Below are 20,466 nucleotides of genomic sequence, written 5' to 3'. Positions count from 1 at the left end.
GAGAAACAAAAGAGTTCAGTATTAGTTCAAGCAGAAGGCCAGCCAGTCAGGTAATGTACTGACAGGGTGGTGAGTTGAAGATTCAAACCCCTCCAGTGCCACAAGTCTTGCAAGATAATTACAAGCCTTGTTTTCATGCATGGCTCACCCAAAAAGTCACGACATCCCAATTTTCCCCTGGAGAATGTAGAATCACCTTGGTCATGACAGAAAAGGAGCGAGGTTTGAGTCTTAAGAAGAAACAGACGTGAAAGGCTGTTGTGTTTTTTTTTTCCTTCTTTCTCACAGATTTCTTACCTGCACTTTTGGAAAAGTGCTGGCTGACACATTGCAAATGCTGCCCCTGCTCTCGGCAGAGCTGCACAGTGATAATACAGTGCAACGAATGTTGCACAACTTGACCAGCAATGCCAGGGGTAATATTTTAACCACCATTATGAAGCCCACAGCTTTGTGCTGAAAACGAGTGCTTTCTGGGCTGTTAGCATAAGTTGTCTGTCACAACGTGTATCACAGTCTCTGGAGTCCACAAATCACTCCCTCCCATGGCTGATCCACCCACACTTTTTTCCATCATATAGATTGTTGTTTTCAAGTTTGTCAGCTCATATTGAGTATACGGCCTTGTAGCACTTACTGCTTAGTTTCCCGGGGATTTTGACACCTGCAATCTTAAAGGAGTAGGTGGTAGCTCTAAAACTGATGCTCACTGGCTCAGATTTGTCCCACGTTACTTTGGGCAGATGTACACCCGAGGCACCTGCGTGGGGACCATCGGCACTGCAACTGTTTCTGCTAGTCAGAGAGCAAAGGGTGATGAACAGAAATGCCCTCTGCAGAAGTCCGGCTCACTCCATTGACTATCAAAGGAAACTAAGGGGGAAACTAAGGACCCAACACCGTGGGTCTCAGACAGTCGCCAAGTTGCACGGGCTGAAGCTGGGCCCGACTGCTTCCAGCTGGGCACCTAAAAACCTAGGGATTCTGGCACTGCAAGGTACATTTGGTGTTTAGATCACTTTGGTGCTACCTTTCTTCAGGTATTGGACCCTCTGCTGTAGGGTGGAGAAACAGAGAAAGTGATGCCAACATGATCTATAGCGAGTTTGGAAGGAAAGGGAATGTTTATAGACTCGTTATGCTAGTTAATGCTTGTCCATTGGGAACCATGCTACTGGGACACGGCTTTGTGAAAGGCAATTCAAATGCATAGGAAAAGCGAAACCTATGGCCTCGGACCAAAGGATCTATGTCAAGTCTTCTAAAGTCATTTTTTCTTCCAGAGCCACACATAACCACCATTGTCATCTTATGCATGGCTACCAACTTGTAGTAATGTGTCAGGTCCTAAGGAACGATTGTGTTTTGGCATTGACGGTATCGAAGGCCTAAGTCTCTCCCTCTCCTCTCGCCCAGCAGCCCAAGTATTTGTTTTTCTCTTTTTTTTTTTTTGAAATGAGTTCTTGCTGGTTTAAAGGAGTCAGCAATGGAGAGATGTCTTTTTCTATGTAATAGTTACAACCAGACCCCAGCACTGTGGAAACTGTCTATACTGTCTTTAAAATACCTGCCAACACCTACCTAAGGCTAGTATGAACATGGATTTAGGGGTGCAGCAGATTGGGAATGTGGAGAAAAAGTGGAAAACCTGAGAATGGGCTGGCTGAAGAAGGATCCTGAAATTGAGCCCTACAGAAATAGTAGATAATTTGTAAATTGTAGAAATTTGTGCTAAAACTTATGGCTTGAGTAGGTTACTCATCAGTAAATGCCACTGATTTCAGCCCCACTGGATTACTTGCAATGACTCTCTTCCTTTCAAAACAATATTTTTCTGGAAGATATAGGGGTGTAGTGGACCGAAAAGTCTGAACGCTATGGATATGCTAAGAATAAAACAAAGCATAGTGATCCCATTCTTACAGCTTCAAATTGCTGAATTTTCTCTCAGATATAGGCTTGAAGATTAAAACTGGACACCCCCCCCCCCCCCGCAGAATAAATTTGTGTGGAAGGCCAGGTGCCGTGCCAGAAACACTGCTTTAGCAATGAACTCACGCAGTGGTCTAGCACAAGCCAGTAGTCTTTCATACTTACTGGAAGAGACACTGCTAAGATAGAAATAAAACCTGTGATAGCACAGAGGAAAAAAAAATCCCCCAGGCTACAGGAAACGCTCTCTCTGCACCAAAGTGGTGTTGCAGACATCTCGCTGACCCCTCAGTACTATTCTTCACCCCAGACAATGCTGTAATGTTTGCAAGTCTGATTGATGCAGAAAAAAGCTGTATCAGCTTAAGAAAATAAAGTTTTGCCAACTGTTAATTTCACATCTGAAAATGGAAATGAAAGCAACAAAAATTATAAAACATGTGTGATCTGATTCAGAGTTGTTTTTATTACATACACTTGTTTTGCTCTACGAAGTGTAATCAGAAAGAAGATGACCGTGCCTGTATTTGCTGCGCTCATGACAAAAGCTGGCAGGTTAACTTGGTGGATATTTTGCATTGATGAATCTCCATGAATGTTAATCCTTCTGGGTCCTTACAGAACCCATTGCTTTTTTTTTTTGGATTGCCTTTGCTGTTCTTTGAATAAACCCTAATAGTGAAAAATAAAAGATGTAAACTCTCCATGAGCCATTTGAACCCGTATGGCAATATTTATGGATGTTATGGACAGAAAGCATCATTTCGTTCATCTGTCCGCTCTCTTATCAACACAGACAGCAGAAGCTTACTGCCCAGCCTGAACACCGAGCCTCAGGCCAGTTAGATTAACTGGTGCTAATACAATTAGTAAACACGGGGCAAGGTGTCGAGGGAAAATACACGTATCTCTTGTTCTCATTCTGAACCAGCAAACTGCTGAGTCCCATCTCTTCCTAACCCCAAGGGGCCTCTGTCACTCACGGTGAGTATACATCTAAAATGCAGAAAAGCTCAGCAAAGTCTATCATCAGAATAACAGGTTTTGTACTGAACTCACTATTGCCATCTAAAAAAACTCAAAGCAGACAGCAGTGTGGCTTCCTTCCTGCTGCTGGTTGTTAGTTCCGACTGGATGAGGAGTTCATGGATCAATCAGCATTGGATAGCTTTTCCTGTCCTTATAGCATCGCTGGAGAGCACCGCTGGAACAACAGATCCACAGGTAGATCAAAAGAGGAAATTCTATGTACCTTGCCAGCTCCAGCTTTGCCCCAACCATTGACCTCAGGGCTGACAATTTAAAAAAGGCTGGGTAGTCAGACTCCTACTGTCATCAAGCTGCTACTATCTTTTTTTTTTTTTCTTATGAGCACCAAAGGAGCAATGTGGGAATCCAAGGAACTGAAACAAATTAAACACCTTTGAGCTGATAATGGTTTAATCTCAGTGCTGACTTTTATGAATTTTACAACCCACAGAATTTACTACAGGTGGGCCACATCGGCTGGTGTTGGATGAGAAATGCCACAGATCCAGAAAGAGCTTAGTCCAACCCACGGATCCTATGAACAGATCATCTGAGGGACATCAGAATGATTTTACCTTCCTCATTCCTCTGGAAATTTGGCTACTTAAAACAAACCCTCGTGGCCCTCCCCCTCAATTATTTACTCTGTCTTTTCACTGCTTACCTGACAGACTGCCGATAGCCTTTAGAGTGCTCCCAGAGACAGAACAGACATGCCTGGACAGAGCTGGGATTCATCACTCTTGCATGTTCAGCTGTTAGCATTCATAGGTTGGGGGTGAGTGCTACAAGTCCTTAGAGTGTGTAATTTCGAACAGCTCCGTAGGATCCCTCCACACAAGAAAAGCCTGTAGAACAGAACTGCAGGCGTTCTGCTCAGAAAGCCTGAGAGCGTGGGGGATAATTGATTTTCCTAAATCACAGTTTAAACCTATCCTTTGGAAAAAAAAGAAAAAAAAAGTCTGGCTTTGCTCAGAATCAAGGCAGCTATCATATTATGAAAAGCTCAATGAGAGCAAAAGTAAAAAGAAGTATCACCCAGCTGCTTCATTCCCTGAGTACCATCCACCCTGTGCATAGAATGAAAGGAGAGTCCTCTAAAAAAACCCAGAAAATGATTGTGTAGAGACTATGTCCTACTATGTATGTGCCGGGGGACAGAAAGAAGTTGTATGAGCAAATCACCAGCTCCACCAGCAACTTGAAATTTCAGATCCTCTAACTTTCACATGACTCATTTTGCAGCCTTAGCAGGAGTCTTGTGATATAATGGTTAACGTTGAAAACTCGCACATCCATTGTCTGAGAATTATATACTATAATACTGAGGAACAGGCTTAGCTTGGCTTGAATTACTTGGCCTCATGTGTTTGGGGACCTCTTCTTGAATATATTTGGTGAGAGTGGTGTCTACACGCCTGATCGGAGAATTACCCCCAGGTCAAAACTATTTCTTTCGGATTGAAATCTTGTATCTCATGGCAATAGACCATGGAGCTCAAATGCAGCCTTTGTCACCTGCACAGTGACTTCCCACGAATCCATGTTGCAGAGGTTTAGGACATTTTAACCCTACAGAAGCAGTAATTAGCTGGGAGACAGGAAGCTGTTATCCTATGAGAGGAAACTACAGCACAGAATGACGGAACAGATACTAAGCTCTTAGCCCGGGTTTCAGATCTTTTGCATCCTGACACCCTCAATGAGCTAACACTTCCACTGCAGTACCCATTAACATGTCTGGACAAATACATTCATATGATCCATCACACAAATAAGTATTTGGCTGGCTTTCTAATTCCCAGATTATTTTTTCAACTGATCATAACAATTCTACTCTGCAGAGCAAACAGACCCCAAACCGCAAGTTGTCGTAAGAGGAAAATGTTCCGGCCAACCGACACGTACATAGTTCCTTTTGAAATTCTCAAGGACTTTGTGTCTTGTTTTGGGGATGTGTAACTACTGATAAAAACAAATTCCTATAAAAGCAAAGTATTTCTAAATCCAAATTTGTAAGCATTTCCTGAGCCATAATTTGCTGTGCACAGCCAGAAGCTTTTCAAAACTTAATTTTATATTGTGAAGCAAAGTAACAATCTTCAAACAATCCCCAATTCACCTAAGTGTTTGGATGTAAACACACCATCTAAATATACATTATGAATTACTACTGTAAAAAATGACTTCATTTCGCTATCAATGCTTCTGCATTCTCAATACTGCAGTGGAAATACTAGGTTATTGGCTGTCATTGTCTACTAGCGACTTCTTTGTTCCAGTCTCACTCACTGGAGTTGCAGAAACTTAGCCACTTTCTTTTCCTAAAACTGAAATATTTTTTGAGCTAACAATGATTGATTCTTTTTTTAGCACTCTCACCATCTAATGTATTAGACCTTGTTGAAATTCATAAATAATGATGCTCACCCCACTTGCTGAGCTTGCTGTGTTCTCCTGTTGCTGCACTGAAACCTGAAGAACACCCGTACAGTATCTGGCAGAATAGGAAGGAATGTCCTGTGCAATGCCTAAGAGTAATATCTCTGCTGATTTGCCAGGACTCCCAGTGCTGCTGGTCATTAATCTTTCTCAGCCAAAACCAGATGGGGCTATTAGGCAGGCTGGAGTAATGGGGGAAACTGGCAAGATACAGAAGGGAATGCATTACCTTCTGGATAGAACTGCATGTAAAAATGAGAACATTAAAAATGTATTTTTCATATTTAATTGGACGATGTACGATTATACCTACCAGAAAATAATGCGCAATGTGTTTTGTGCAGGGCATTTATAATACTGTTCAGCTGTGCTAGGGCCTTATTTTCCCCTGCGGAGAGAAACAGTAGCTACAATTCTGACAAGGTTTTTGTGCTTTTCCCTCTAACACAGGGCTTACTCTGCTGCAACAGCTACTGCAAATAACACTACAAAGTGCCTCCGCTTGTTGCAGTAAAAGGAAAATGCAGTTTATGATTTACATAAAAACCACATGAAGCCTACCAGGTAAAAAATCAGTACGTTAGGAATAATGTGAGCGTATGTGATATTCAGTCTAACAAAAGCGATGAACTGCAGGTACAGCTGCTGATTCCTTTATGTCACAGAGTCCAAGATAATGATTACAAATAGAAAAAAATTGCAAATTATGAACTGGAACCAGATTGCTCACATAGGAAACTAGCAAGGCTGGAAGGAATTACTAAAAGTAGGACTTGGGGAAAAATCTGATAGATACTAAGGACTACCTGGGATAAACAAAGACATTTTCTAGGTCTGCCAGGTAGGCAAATAGTAGATGACCCTTAGCCAGAAAATGATAGCATGGAAACTACAGCCAAACATTTCGAGGTGTATACTGTGACTGCAGAGAGAAATCATGGAAATGTATTAGAAGGTTACAATAAGGCATTAAATAAAGGCAAGTGCTTTGCCCAAAACTTAAACTTGCAAAGCCTGTTACATCAAAGGGAGAAGCATGAAAACAAAAATAGGAGGATTGGGTGCCAGCCAGCAGATTATTATTTGGAATAATAATTATGTCTGAAATGTGGTGGGATGTCAGAAGGTGCTGGGAAACACACAGTTCAGGCTCTGGGACTGAAAAGTTTGCAGTGACTCATGTGTCAAAGTTTCGGAGTGGAGGGGGAAAAGGGAGACACAGAACAAAATGTGTCAAGATAAGAGCCCAAATTAGAAGAACAAAAGAATTTTGTAACATTTTATTTCTGATCCCTTGACTAGGAAAAGGTTAGCATTCAGGAAGGTTTAAAGAGGAAAACAGAAACCCTCAAAACCTAGTAGGCTGATATTTGATATAAAAATTTAAAAACAACCCCCCCTTAAAGAATCAGTGGCCCTAAATAAAAAGAAAAGAAAAACCTGAAATCCTGAGATTAAAAATGCAAAGGGCTTATAAATAGCCATGGAGTATGGTATCCCTTTAGATAAATGGCAGACAAGGACAAGGAAATGCTGGTATGACTAACTTGGAAATTTTAGAAGTGATTCAGGCCAAATAGGAACCCTTCAGAGAACAGAAATCAAAACTCTGTAAAGCCAAAAGGAAGGTATGTAATAGTTAAGATGGAGTTTGAGCAAGCTAAGAGGGAATCTGAAGAGCAAAAAAGGGTAGGAAGTTAAAACTGAAAATACACATTTGCTCAGTATCCCAAAAGCAGAAAACCGGAGATAACTGGTAGGCCACCCCAAACAATAAGAAACAATTAAAGACAATAAGGACATTGCCAAGAATCTAAATGATTTATTTGCATCAGTCTTCACTAGAGAGGGTGCTGGCGTGATACCTAAATGAGAGACTCACACTTTCCAAATATCAAAGATAAGGAGAGGTCATAGACTGAAGACTCAAGAGAGAAATTGGTGGAACAAATCAATAAATCAAAGGCATTAAGTCACCAGGTTTATCTGATATTTCTTGAAGATTTCAGGAGAAAACTGAGAATTAAGTAACAAAGTTGCCAGCAAATACCTACTACAGCAGAGGACTGGAAGACAGTCAGTGTTACAACTGAGTTGGGGATTTTTGTTGTTGTTGGTTTTTTCACGGTGTTGGAGGAGCCCTGGCAGTTACAGACAGATATGTAATCCTAATTTGCTATCATGTAAATTGGCTGAAACGTGTTAAAAAAACCCAAGCCCCACACCTCCCAAATTAAGAAGCACATCATAGACAAACATGACATGACAGATACAAGTCAGTACAGTGTCTATAAGGGAAAAAAAAGGGGGCTCTTTGAACCTACTACCAATCTTTGAGCTGGTTACACCAGCCAGCACACCTAAGCCTACCCGGGAGGTCCCACGACTCGCTGTACAGACAGGCAAGCAGCAAACATTTACCTCCCTGCTCCCCCATCCGCATCTCATGACCACCGAGGGCAGAATCACGTTCATGTGGATAATGGCACATCCAAACAATGTACAGGTCCGTGCTACAGGTTGTGCTGCTGCAGGGCAATCCAGTCCATCCTTGGGCAACATTGTTAAGCCAAGGAGAAATGTACCTCTGGAAATAAAGTTTGTAATATATATGAAACATAATGGTGGCCACACTGAAGCTCTGACTGGGGATTTTATGTAGGTACAGCCAGTGGTGGCCTCTCTTAGGATCAGCTTTTGGTATCTTTCTGCACATTAGCTAATCAACAGGACTCTGTGCTGCAGGGTTCTTCTCATTCTCAATATGCAGAGTGACCTGGGCCCTTAATGGTGAGTAATATGGGACTTGGGGAGTTAAGATTTTGGGTTTTTTAAAAGAATGTATCTTAGCCAGGACTGAGAACTCATTTCACTTCTTCCCAGCTCTTCCCAGCTTTTTATGTAAATCTTTACATAAAGCCATTAAGAACAGAAGAAAAGTACTTTGGAAAATTATGCGGTGATGTATTCTTATGCAGCCAACACTCCCAGGGGAACAGGTGAAAATTACACATAGCCTCCCGCCCCTTTTTATTTCTTGTCAAAGATGTTGCCTTTTTTGGCTTTTCTTATATATACACAGCATGATGAACTGATATTTGTAGTTTAAATGTCTGGTTTAACCGCGTGGTTTCCACCGTAACAGAAAGCTCTCATGAAATGTCAGGTTAGAAATAAAACCAAGCTCTAGAGGGATGAGGTGGGGAGGAAAGTAGAAGGTCCAGTGGCTGAAAAACAAAATGGAAAAGAAGTGAGCAGAACGGAATGTGGATCCATTTCCCAACTCAGGCAGTGGTATTGGTACGTGTGGTTGTATGGGGATCTGGGGCAGGGAGACAGACGCATTTCTCACTGAGTTGTTTCTGCTTTCTCTATTAACATTGCAACAGAAATTACAAATAGCCCTGCAAGGGGTAGTGCATTAAACCTCATCTCTTCATCCCATGTAAACACAACATTAATACTGAAGAATAAAGAAAATGGTAAAAAGTCCAGTGTCTTGTTTTCTGCATTTTGCTTGTTAGGTTTCCTGTCCGCCCTCCAGCATACTCCTGTGTGTACCGAAGTTGTGAACTTGACCAGCCCACGTTCAAGCAAACACTCACACTCAGATTCCCAACACATTCTTTTCTCCCCCTCGAATGGGGAGTTTATTCCTAACAGTTCTGCTCCTTTTAATTATAAACTCCTTTAACGAAGTAGTTCTGAGACCTTGCAGCAGGCAGCAGGAGAGCACCAAGGCTGCTAGTTGCCATGTTTATATTCCCTGTTCAGCAAAGAAGTCCACTTAAAGCCCAAGGCCCAAAGCCTTCACGGATGGGCATGCACCGAAATGAGCCTACAAATCAATATCCCCCCGCACAACGTGCCTTATAGGCAAAATCCAATTCCTGCCTAAAAAAGATAAAGAGTTACAGCCAGGCCCTTTATTTTACGAGACACACACGGACAAGTTGCTCTGGTGAAAACAGACCGTACACTGACAAATTTTGTTCACTTTCCGGCAGAGCTACTGATCTTCTTTACTGGACCACCAGAACTGAAGATGGGAAAGAAACACAAGGGAGACATTTCCTTGGCAAGGAAAGGAGCAGCATTTAGGACTGGGGAAAAGGCAGGGTAGGGCATAGGGGATTTTCCTGATAAAACAACTAATTTGAGAATAAAAGACCAACCGGTATCATGTATACACCTAAACCAGTAACACACCTTCTCTGGAGCGCAGTATTGTATAAGCATCCCCTTCGTTTTCAAGGCTAATTCAGACCTTTGGCTCATCCTGCATTAACAAGGTCATCCATGTTAACAGGGCCCCTGTGACAGTTCACAGGGGAAAGTTCCCTTTTAGAGTAGTGCAGATTTGAAATTCACAGGACAGCGACCCGAAGATCTTCCTTTACAGATAAAAAGCATGTCAAATTATTAAATAGCAACGTGAAATCCTATATTCTGAAGGTCTGTCTTTGCTCTGCAGTGAAGAGAGCAGAGTGCATTCCCAGCCCCTGCCCAGTCCCCACCTCCGGCGGCACGGCGGGCTCGTGGCCGGCCCCTCGCTGACACCTCACGAATGCTAAAGCTGAAAGGCCTGGGGTAGTCGGGGAAGGGACGAATGAGCATAGTCCGAAGACATGTCACTTCAAATTTCTACGGTTAGAACTGCCGAGTATGGTATAAAAACAGAAAGTATTTCTCAGTTCCAAGTTTGAAGACCGGGCCCCAAACGTCGAGCGACTCCTCCCTCCAGCGTCCCCGTTTCCCGCACACGGGCTCCGTTGTGCTAGCTGTTGTTCTCCGCCGTGAGATATTTGAGAGCTGCGAAGCCGTAGTGGCGCGACATATCCTGCTGGAACTCTTCCTTCAGGGTCTTGAGACAGATGCGGTATTGCTTGTTGGAGCGAAACTTGGTGATGTCGAAGCTGGGGGCGTGCGGCATGTGGATCATGTAGGCGTTGGGCAGCACCGTGAACTCGTACTCCTGGGGGAGAAAGACACCGGCTGTGAGGGGGGTCCTGAGCCCTCTTGCAATGCACGTCTCTCGTACGTCCGCAGTCAAACATCCTCCATCAAGTGACAGAGCAGTGTGGGTCTCGGAAGCAACAAACCCATACAGATATGCCAAATAAGCCTTCTTTTTTTTTTTAAAGTTGCTTTTTCCTGGTTTTATGAAAGATCAACTTTCTCTTTTAAAATGTTTTACTCCATATAAGCCAAATAATGGGGCAACAGTACAAAGGGCATGCCCGGAGCCATGTCTGCAGCGCAGATTTTGCGGTAGTGTGCTTGCAACCAACACAGCTGTGACTGCACACGGCATGAGTCTCAAGTGTCCATGTAAAAACATGGTTTTGCCCCTACAATTTATCTGGCTTGGGATGCTGCAATAAGCTAATTTACAAAGGCATACACTGCAACACATATGTTGCTTTGCCTGTGTACTAAGATACAGTGACAAAACTGTCCAGAACTATTTATAAACCTGAAATAAGGGGAGACTATGATATCTTTTATAGGCAATGTGTGAAAATGGACCTGCTAAATCCATAGGCTTTGAGAAGGTTTTGCACAAATTAAGTTCTCCTTCACAAAGTATGAGATACTGGCTAATTCCCCCGCTCCTCTAAAGCTATTTCAATAATTCTCTTTATTTATGTCTGAACAAGTTCTTTGACAATTTTTGTTGTTAAAAAATGATGGTTCATTTAAATCTCGATTATTCCTGTTAGATTTGTTCCATTTTTATAATTAAATACATGATCATTAGAGCAAAGCTAGACAAAGACTGCTTCTTAGACAGGGATGTCTAAGAAGTAGGATGTGCAAGAACCAGATAACTGCTCCTGCAAGGAACTGGGCAGAAAAGAGATGTGAACCACCCTAACTGCCCAGACACTATCTCTTTTTTCATAAGAAATTTCAAAAAATATGACTTGTATGGGATGCAAATGACAAAGAAACTTCAAAGACTCCACAGACAAATTTCCTGTTGTCCTCACACAGTTTCTGTTTACAACTGTTGCTGTATTGACTCATTAACCATCTCTGCAGAAGACAGTGGGCAGGGAAGGAACAGCCCCAGAGCATGCTGGCTTTATAAGAAATGGTGCACAACTTCCCCTGCTTTGCAAAGTCCAGTTACTTGTAGATTTAGGAGTCTGTGCAAAGACACAGAGTATCTGCAGCACAGAGGCAGAGTATTCCAAAAACATTTTGTTAGGGAAAGTGATTTATGGGAGAGAACACGCTTGTGCCAATAAACATCAGTGTTTCACCTATAAATCCTTCCTCACTTAACAAAATATGATCAGCCTGGAAAAGACTGAAAATTGCTGCATTACGATGCTACCAGAAACCAAGTGTTTGAGCAACACAGCCCCAAATGAAAGCCAAATGAATGGAAAGAAATGAGTGGAACACAATGTGGATCCATTTCCCAGCTCAGGCAGTGGTATTGGTCAGCTCAAAGCATAGCTACGGCTGCAGCGCTGTCCCAGAGACACCTATGAAACAGCAGTACGTGTTGGACAGCTAGGTGCAGATGCAGCTGTATGGCTGCTCCTTTCTCATTATGGGAACGCCTGTTCCCTGCCAGACAGTGCTAAAGTGGTAAATCTTTGTGCCAGATTACAATGCTGTCATATATGGGAATAGGCCCCTCTGAGCTTCTATTTAGGGTGACAAATGTACAGCAAGAGCAAAATAAACTGATGCTCACAGGCAGAACTCATTTAGCTGGAAGAGACTTAGAACTAATGGGGAACCAAATGCGAAAACAAAAGCTGGCATGATGGAGTAAGGAGAGCTGATAAACTACAAAATATGTCTCTACGGGACCTTAAAACTAAAGGCTGAAGCTGCAGAGGAAGATACATCCCCCTCATACAATCTTTCTTTTGTTCTCTGTTTGCATCTCAAGTCTGTAATCCTGCAGGTCAGGGACCAGCTATGCTCTGCAGTGTAAACTGTTCAGCACAGCAGTGCTCCCATCCCTCCGAAAGGCCTTCAAGGCACATAAAGCCTTCCAAAACCTTACTAGTCTGCTGCTAATAAGCCCCTTTGAAAGATGCTGGGCTGGGGTTCTGGAAAAAGGATTGCTCACAGTCTAGTTCCGCAGTCACTGGAAGAGCAGGGAAACGTTTCCTAATGGCCCATCTCTACTACAAGGAAATGTCTGTTGAGAAAGCAATGCACTTGCAGGAACGTCTGTACCCACCTCACAGGTTATAAATTCTTTAGACGGAGATTGTCATTATCTATGTATTTGTACAGCATCCAGCTCAATGGACATCTGCATACCCCCAGAATAATAATGACTGTTATCTCCAAGCCGTGTGCCGCTCTGAAGGACGGTAGTGGCACAGGCCCTTGGTAAGGAGTCTGCAAGCGTTCTCTTGACAGACTCTGCAGTTGTTAGGATCAGTGAAATAATTCAGTTGAGAAGCTGCTCTGCCTTCTGGTAACGAAGCCAGCCAAGCAGCTGGCAGCAACCTGATCTGTGGACACCCTGAAGGAGAGGAATGCCACAGGGAGAGGTAGCTGTGTGATCCCACGTCCCCCTCCAGGCTGATTTTGTGGGAGAACAGGCCAATACCCATGTCACTACAGACAAAATTGAAACTTCTTTTCAATGTGAGAATGTTTTTAAGGCTGGAAGAGTGAGAAAAACAATTCCCTAGAGTTAGTTCATACCCAATGGCCATTTAAAATATCTGCACTATGATCAACTTTGAAAAATGGTCCAATTTCCCATGTGTCAATCTGTATGCTGGGCAAACATCTCTAACAGAACAGTTAGATCGTGAGTGCTAGATGAGAGCTGCCAGCGGGAACATAAGCCTTGTTACCCAGATTAACAAATAATAAATCATTACCCTGGCACTCTCCACAACCGATGGTTAATTGATTAGTGTTTGGAAAGTGCACTGGAAAATTAAAGTGCTATAGCAAAGCAACGTATTATTATTAATGATAATACAAGGGACAATTTTTTTTCTAGTCTGTAATAATTTTTTCTCAACATAAGCAGGTACAAATTTGTTGGGAATGCCCTTCTGCAAACAGAGGGCATGTGCTGCCAGCCCAAGGTGACCATGTGGTTTTGTAAGCAGAAGTAGAAAACATCCCTCCCACATACGTGCCTGCACACAAATACACTGTAGCCCGCATCCCAGAGACACAATCTCCCAGTAACTTGTTGCATGCCTTGTGCTGCTCTGCTTCGCATAAACTGGTAAGAGTTGAGCAGAGAAGGATCAGCTATGTTCCAGATACATGGCAGAAGCTAGCATAGGAGGATACAGATGACCAAAAAGCATGGGTTTTGGTTAGCATGAAATGCTACTAGTTCAAAAACTGGGACTGAAACCAAACTAAAAAAACCCCAAACCCAAACTAAAAAGAAATGCCATGACCCAGACCCTGCTGATTAGCACAGTGGTTTGCTTCACATCCAAGAACAGCAGGGAGATGCAAACCCTGCCATTTCAGTGAGCAGCAGCACTGGGCTCCCACAGAGCCATAGTCACTGCCAGCCTCTAAGATCTAGGTCGGTGGCAGGGACCTTGGCAGCTCTACGAGTTCTTCTAGTGCCAGTCTGGGACTCTTGAGCTTTCTCTGCATCCTTATTCTTATATATTCTGCCCAGCAGCTCCATCCGAAGTCACAGATCCAAGAGGCAGGTAGCCCAAGGATCAAGTACCTGGATCCTCTCAAGTCTGCTCCACAGCCAGAGACTTTGCAAATGTAAAGTCCTTGGCTTTGCAGAGATGTGCTGTAAATCCAGGCTGGAAATTGAAGATGCTTGCCTTGGATTCAATTTAAGATTGCTTTTGGAATTCTAAATTAGCATTTGGGACACGCCAACCTCTGTTTAACGGAAAAACTTCCAGCTAGGTCTACAGAACCCCTAGTAGGTGATGAGACTGGCAACAAGGGCTGCAATGTTGGGGCACACTGTCGGGCAAGAGGTGGGCACTGCGGGGATTGTGCCACTGCGAAACAATGATGTTCTCAGCACTGACAAAGAAACTAACTCAGGCTCAGTTCTCCTTTTAATGGTAGACAAGGACTAAACTGCATGTTCCCAACTCAAGAAGCACTCATTAAGGAGCTCAGTAAGGCCAGATGAGCACTTTGGGGATGCAAAGCCTGAGGCTTTCCTACAGACCACAGATTTCATTTTCACAACCCTGCGCCCAGCCCTGGGCGAGATACGCCGGCGTCGTCTCCTCACCTGTGCATCCAGTTCCATGATGTGAGCTACTTTGTTCCAGCCAAATCCAACAAACCGCCTGTCATACTCCGGGCAGTCCTTCCTCACAACAACGTATGGCTCAAAGTCTGCTTCCCACTCGACGCGGTAAGGGGTGGTGGCTGTTCGCCACTTGGCAAAGTTCGTTGGCGCATGCCCTTTCGTCCAGACGTGATACCTGAAACAGACATCAATGGCACGGACGTGGGGGGGGCAATTAGATAGAACACATCTTGGTGAGGTAACAAAATGTTACTTGTTAGATGAAATGCTCAAAAATAAGGACATTAGCTTACAGTTCACATCATCATTTTCAGGACATATTGGAGGCAATTTCTAGGACTCTTTCCAGCGTGCTTCCCAGAGCCTCTATGTGCTCAATGCTTAAACACATCTCGTTGGTGAAGGATAGTGTGAAAACACTACCTAATGCTAATGTGAGAAACAATTACGAAGTACACAGACAGTTCATCTGCACTACAAAGTGCTGTGCCTCGTTCCTAGCAACCAAGCGGCTGTATCAGTGCTCTAAAATCAGTGTGAAATTTTGTAGCTCAGATAAGGTCCCTAAAATTAGCTACTTCTACACCACAGTGACATTCACGATCTGTTTTATATGCAATTTTATAATTTGTATGAGAGACAGCTGCAGCTCTGGATAGATGTTCCGTTTTATTAATTACTGTTATTACTATAGCAGGAGCCAAAGTGCATAATTAAATTAGTAAGTAAAATATTACATAAAGGCTTTCTGCTGTACTTTCTACATTGTGGGGAGTACCCATGTGATCCTCAGGCAAGTAATCAATTTGATTTACAGAAAAAGATCCTTTTATACTTCGCTAATCTTGTTTAGGTCACAGCAGGTCTCCTCCAAGCACAGCTTGAATCCACCCCATTAGTGCCAGGGTCAATGACTCTCTCGCCCACTTATTCTTCTTACACCTTTCCAAAAATCAATGAGACAGGCTCTTTCTGCAGACTCATAGATTAAATAATGAAACAAAGGCATAGGAGGCCATCTGTATTACAGTGCTCTGAGATGTGTAACAGAAGGGGCAAAACAAACATCCTGCCAGTTTGTAATGTAAGGTACATTGAATTCACGGGGATGACTTGTGCTAGAAGTGAAGGGATTTGAGCATTAAACATTTGCAGAATTAGGATCTGAGGTAATGTTTCAACCCCAGAAATTCTCATAACATTGCAAGCCGTTGCTAATAACAGGGACATAAAATCACAACCTAGGAGTTTTAACTTGGATTGTATATTTGTATGGCTTGTAACAGGAAAAACAGAGAGGCGTTCAGCTTTGCTGACTCTCCTTGTTCAGGGGCAGTGCGGGAGGACAGAATTATTAGGATAGCGCTGGGGTCCCAAGTGACGCATGGTCCTTTGAAGGCTGCATTTCTAAACTGTAAATAGGCTGCAACACTTTCAGATATCTGGCTTGGGGACCTGGAAAAACAAAACCCTTCTGTATTAAAAAAACTGACGGTGAATTAATTCTCTAGAGATTATTAGAAACCAGTGCCGGATTCACAAAGATGCTTACAATCCTTAATGCCCTTTGGAATCATCTCCAAAAAGCCTATCCCTTTTCTTGGTCTCTTTTGGAAATGAGTGGGTAACCTGCCCAGTCACTAATGGGCAGCTATCTATGCTGGAAAAAAAATGAAATCACAATGTGGGGTATAAAATGATATGGGATTGTGGAGGATGCTGTATCTTCTAAAATCCTACCTCCGGCATTTTGAAATTAATTATGATAATAATAATAATGACTACTAAACACTTACAAAGTGATTTGTATCTTCAAAGCCCCATACAAACTTTGGTTAATTGAGAGATTCCTGCAGAGAAGCAGTCAAATGCTGCTTTTGTTCTAGTAACATTCTCCCACTGGCTTAAACAGAGGGGGTCCAGGACACTAACCATAAAAACTATCAATTTCTTTCCACCCTTTTTGGGGATATCAGTGTAAGCAGTTACAGCAGCTCAAGTATAACCTCTGTGAGCTGAGAGAACTGATCAGCAGGAAAAAAAAAATAATTGGGAAGAGAGAATGAAGGGAAAATATGGAGGTGAGATCAGAGAGACAATACGAAGCAGAAAGGAAGGAATAGACCTGATTGCACCAAAAAAATATAATACCAGAGATGATCTACTTGCCTCTTCAGAGTGACTGACGTGAGTGGAGGGAAAGAGGAAGACAAAAGGATGGCTAAGGTCAGGACAAAGAGGAAAATGAATACAGGATGCTCAAATGAGGTGTGCACACACTAATTATAAAGGAATAATTAGACTGGAAACAAGAATTGTGAGAGTCCAGGATTACATACGTATCTGTACAAACAATATATATGGGTCTACATATATACACACACACATGTAATCTGCTGGAGCTAGGTCTTGGCCAATGACTCATCACCGCATGAAATGTACTGCAAAGTAAGATATGCACACACCATTACATGGATGTCCATACAGAGGAAGCTACCATAAAGAAGTGAGTAACTTCCAACAGACTTTACTCTTGATGACGCAGTTGTGAGAAGTGGTTTGCTGTCTGTCTTGGTCTTCCATCTCACAGGACAAATGAATAAATCTAATTTTCCTGCTCAGGCCCCGCTCACTCAAAGATTTAAATAAACATTTAATTTTAAGGCCACACTCAATCTCACTGACTCCCAGGAGAACTTTGTGAAAATTGTGAACAACATATTCTTCGCTACACTGGCAATTTTGACAAATCCAAACCAAATCATTTGATCTCCATAAAATGATGATGAGTTTCTTTCCCACGGTTCATGGAAAACAACTGGAAAACAGCCCCCTCCCCCCCGCTTTGGATCGAATGTGTCATTTCCATTATCGATTGCTTTTGTTTAAAATAAAATCTCAAAACTATAGTAAACTCAGATAAATAAAATCATTATTCTTCTCAGAGTGTTCTTCCTCCCTGCCTCGCTCAAAGCTTCCCGTTTCGGTGAGAAAGATGATTTGGTGAAAGAAAAACTTCCCCAGTTCTGTTCTCAGACGCTGAAACATTTTGCTGGATTGTGGACGCAATCAGTTAATTAGTTAATCAGTTGTTGCTGGTTATGTTTCCTCAAGACGATGTGTCTTCTACCAGCTGCGGTCTCCCCGGTGCCTGAAAGCTGTGTCGGCAGTACGTTTGTGGTTTATTACCCAGGCACCGAGCGGGCGCATCCTCGTGAGGCACGGCCAGGCAGCCCACAGACAAAGGCAGCAAGCTGGCACAGAGCAACCCGTTGCCGCGGAGGGTTTCCACACAGCGCACCTTGCCAGCCGCAGATGCTCACGTCTTCCTTTTTTTCTTCTGGTGGTGACTGGGGGATGTAATTGAGAGCCGTTTTGTACTTCTTAGCTGCCCAGAGGTAGAAAAGGTCACCATTTGGAAAAGAGGTGACAAAAGCAATTTCAGTGAGGGAAAGATTGTAATCTACCATGTGGTGTGAGGGACTGGGATGCTGCAGGCACTCTCAGCAATCACTGTCACAGCAGTCCTCCCCAGCTCACTCCCACCAGCTCAGCCTCGAATTGCAGTGTTATTAAAGCACCTTGAAGGTGGAGGTGGAAATTCTCAGCCCAGATCACAGCTGCTTTGTGGCTGTTGATAGATTTGAGCAATGAAATGAGCCAAAGCAAACTGGGGAAGCATTTGTAAAATGTGTCCTACACATTAATATGTACATCAGCTACAGACCGCGTGTCCTTCAATTCTCATTTAACCTTGCGCTGGCAAAACTCCCACTGATGTTAAAGACTTTTTTGCCTGAGTGAGACTTGAGAAAGGATCTGCAAAGCCGGCTGTGTACGTAATACGCCAACACGCTCTATAGCTTGAAGATGAAATCTGTAGTGGAAGGCCACTGCTGTGCAAGCTGAAAATTTGATTGTTGGTGGAATGTAACATCTGAAAGTCCTGAGGGTGTTATTTTCCACTGGAAGGATTTTTTCTGTCAACTATGGGAGAAACAATTATTTTCTATCAACAAATCTCCTGTTAATTTGTACGTCTTTGACTGTTACAGAATGATGGAGAGTGAAGGCACTTGCTCTATCAGTATCCTTAAGTAATTTTCCAGAGAGAGGCATGCCTCTCTCAGTTGCCTCAAGTTTCTATTTCAAGGCAGTCACTGGTAGAGGTAGCGTCAGAATTATGTTTTCCAGGCTCACGTAGGCTGTCTGCTATGACGTGTGCATGCAGCCACTTGAGAGAAGGGTGGCTGCTGCAGCGAGAGAGGTGTGTAAGACGGGGAATGGAAGAAGTGTGAGGAAAGCTCTAAAGTAAGGGAAGGATGGGAGAGGTGATAAAGAGCTCCACCGGCCACGGATAATATCTAGCTTTTTCATAGTTTTCATCTCTAGATCTCAAAATACTGTAAAAAGGAGAGGTGAACATTGTTACCTGCATTTCAGAGATGGAGAACAGAGATGTAAGAAAGCGAACTGATTCGCGTACCACCTCCCAGCAGGGCAGTAGTGGAGCTGAGACGAGAACGCAGGTCTCCTAGGCCCCCTCTCTGTGCAACATCATAAGGCCGTATTGTACTCTTTCCATCGCTGCGATGCTTTACAATTGTCTGCTAATCAGACCTTACCACACATGCCCAAGAGACTGTTAACCCCTGGTAGTTGCATTTTAAAACCGAAGAGTCTGGCAGATAATAGAAGTGACTTGTTCACAGCCACAGAAGGAGTCTGCTTCTGAGAGGAGCTCCAAATTTAGGTGTTCTTCGCTTCTCAACTTCTACTCAGGGTACACTTTTACCTCTGCATTGAGAAACTCAAGCTGTTTAAGCAGCTTTTTCACACTTCAACAGAGCACAGGACAAGCCTGCATTTGTTTTTCCAGTAAGTCAGTAAGGAAGCGAACCAACGAGCAGAGAGAAATTATTTTTGGTCACATGAGGCACACAGCTATCCGGATAGTATTTGGCAGCCAAAAAGCAAATTACACGCACATGAGTGTAATGGTCGCGCTTGATTTTGTAGCGCAATAAAAAAATGATGAAAATAAAACAAATTCAATTTAACAACTGAAGTCCTTCAGTAGAGGACTATAATACTACATAAAATGCTGAGCTTACAGATGGAATATATCCACATATGATCCTGTTCACTGCCTCTCTGTGAAAAGGGAAAAAAATATTCCAATAGGTTTCTTAATGGAGCTAGCCAGCTGACAGTGAGAGAGAAAAATCAAATATTCACAAGAACATGAAGAAGATCTTTAGAGATAATGACCACAGGTTCAGCAAAAGTACTTTCCATTACCTGAAAGTGAAGAGGGTTCCCATGTCCAACATAGATAGCAGCTCTGCTTTTGACTTGGGGAAGGAGAGGCGGTAGCGTAGGGTCTCAAAAGCAGGTACGATCAGAGCTTTCTTGGTGTTAGCCAGGTCCAGCTGGATGACGGACTTCCTAGCAAAGAGAAACAACAAATAAAAGCAGGAAAATTTTAAACCAAGCAAATCACTTGGCTTTTCAAAATAAAGTGCAGACAATGGGCAGTTTGGTACTGTAAATGTAACTATGACCCACATTTTTTCCCAGGGGTGCTTCATATTTTCTTCTACTTTTGATCTGCTGCTCTAAGAGCAGGGACACCACCACAGATCAAAAAGAACTTGTGTGTTTGACTGCTCAATGCTGCCCTGCATGTCCAGGGGTGCACAGAGCTGAACTAGCACCCTGAGCACGGCCAACTGACCACCCCTTTAAGAGAACCATAGTTGAATGTTACTACATATATGGGAAAGAGCTGCCCAGTCAATGGCAGTTCTAAA

The 20,466-nt window shown here is 43.0% G+C and overlaps 1 protein-coding gene across 2 annotated transcripts in view; it reads right to left on the bottom strand.

The window, feature by feature from the left end:
* Positions 1-7,210: 7,210 nt before the first annotated feature.
* Positions 7,211-20,466, bottom strand: part of LARGE1 (LARGE xylosyl- and glucuronyltransferase 1) — a 285,215-nt gene continuing 271,959 nt past the window's right edge. For both annotated transcript variants that reach the window (XM_075050827.1, XM_075050826.1), the window contains 3 exons: positions 19,955-20,101; positions 14,633-14,828; positions 7,211-10,378 (listed from right to left, as the gene is read on the bottom strand). In XM_075050827.1, coding sequence (XP_074906928.1) covers positions 10,181-10,378; positions 14,633-14,828; positions 19,955-20,101 — 541 coding nt within the window. In that variant the 3' untranslated portion in view covers positions 7,211-10,180. The remainder of the gene's footprint in view (positions 10,379-14,632; positions 14,829-19,954; positions 20,102-20,466) is intronic.

The sequence above is a fragment of the Buteo buteo genome, chromosome 19 (assembly GCF_964188355.1).
Source record: "Buteo buteo chromosome 19, bButBut1.hap1.1, whole genome shotgun sequence".
Classification (NCBI taxonomy): domain Eukaryota; kingdom Metazoa; phylum Chordata; class Aves; order Accipitriformes; family Accipitridae; genus Buteo; species Buteo buteo.
The sequence above is the reverse complement of the archived record's forward strand: the minus strand, read 5'-3'. Positions and strand labels throughout refer to the sequence as shown.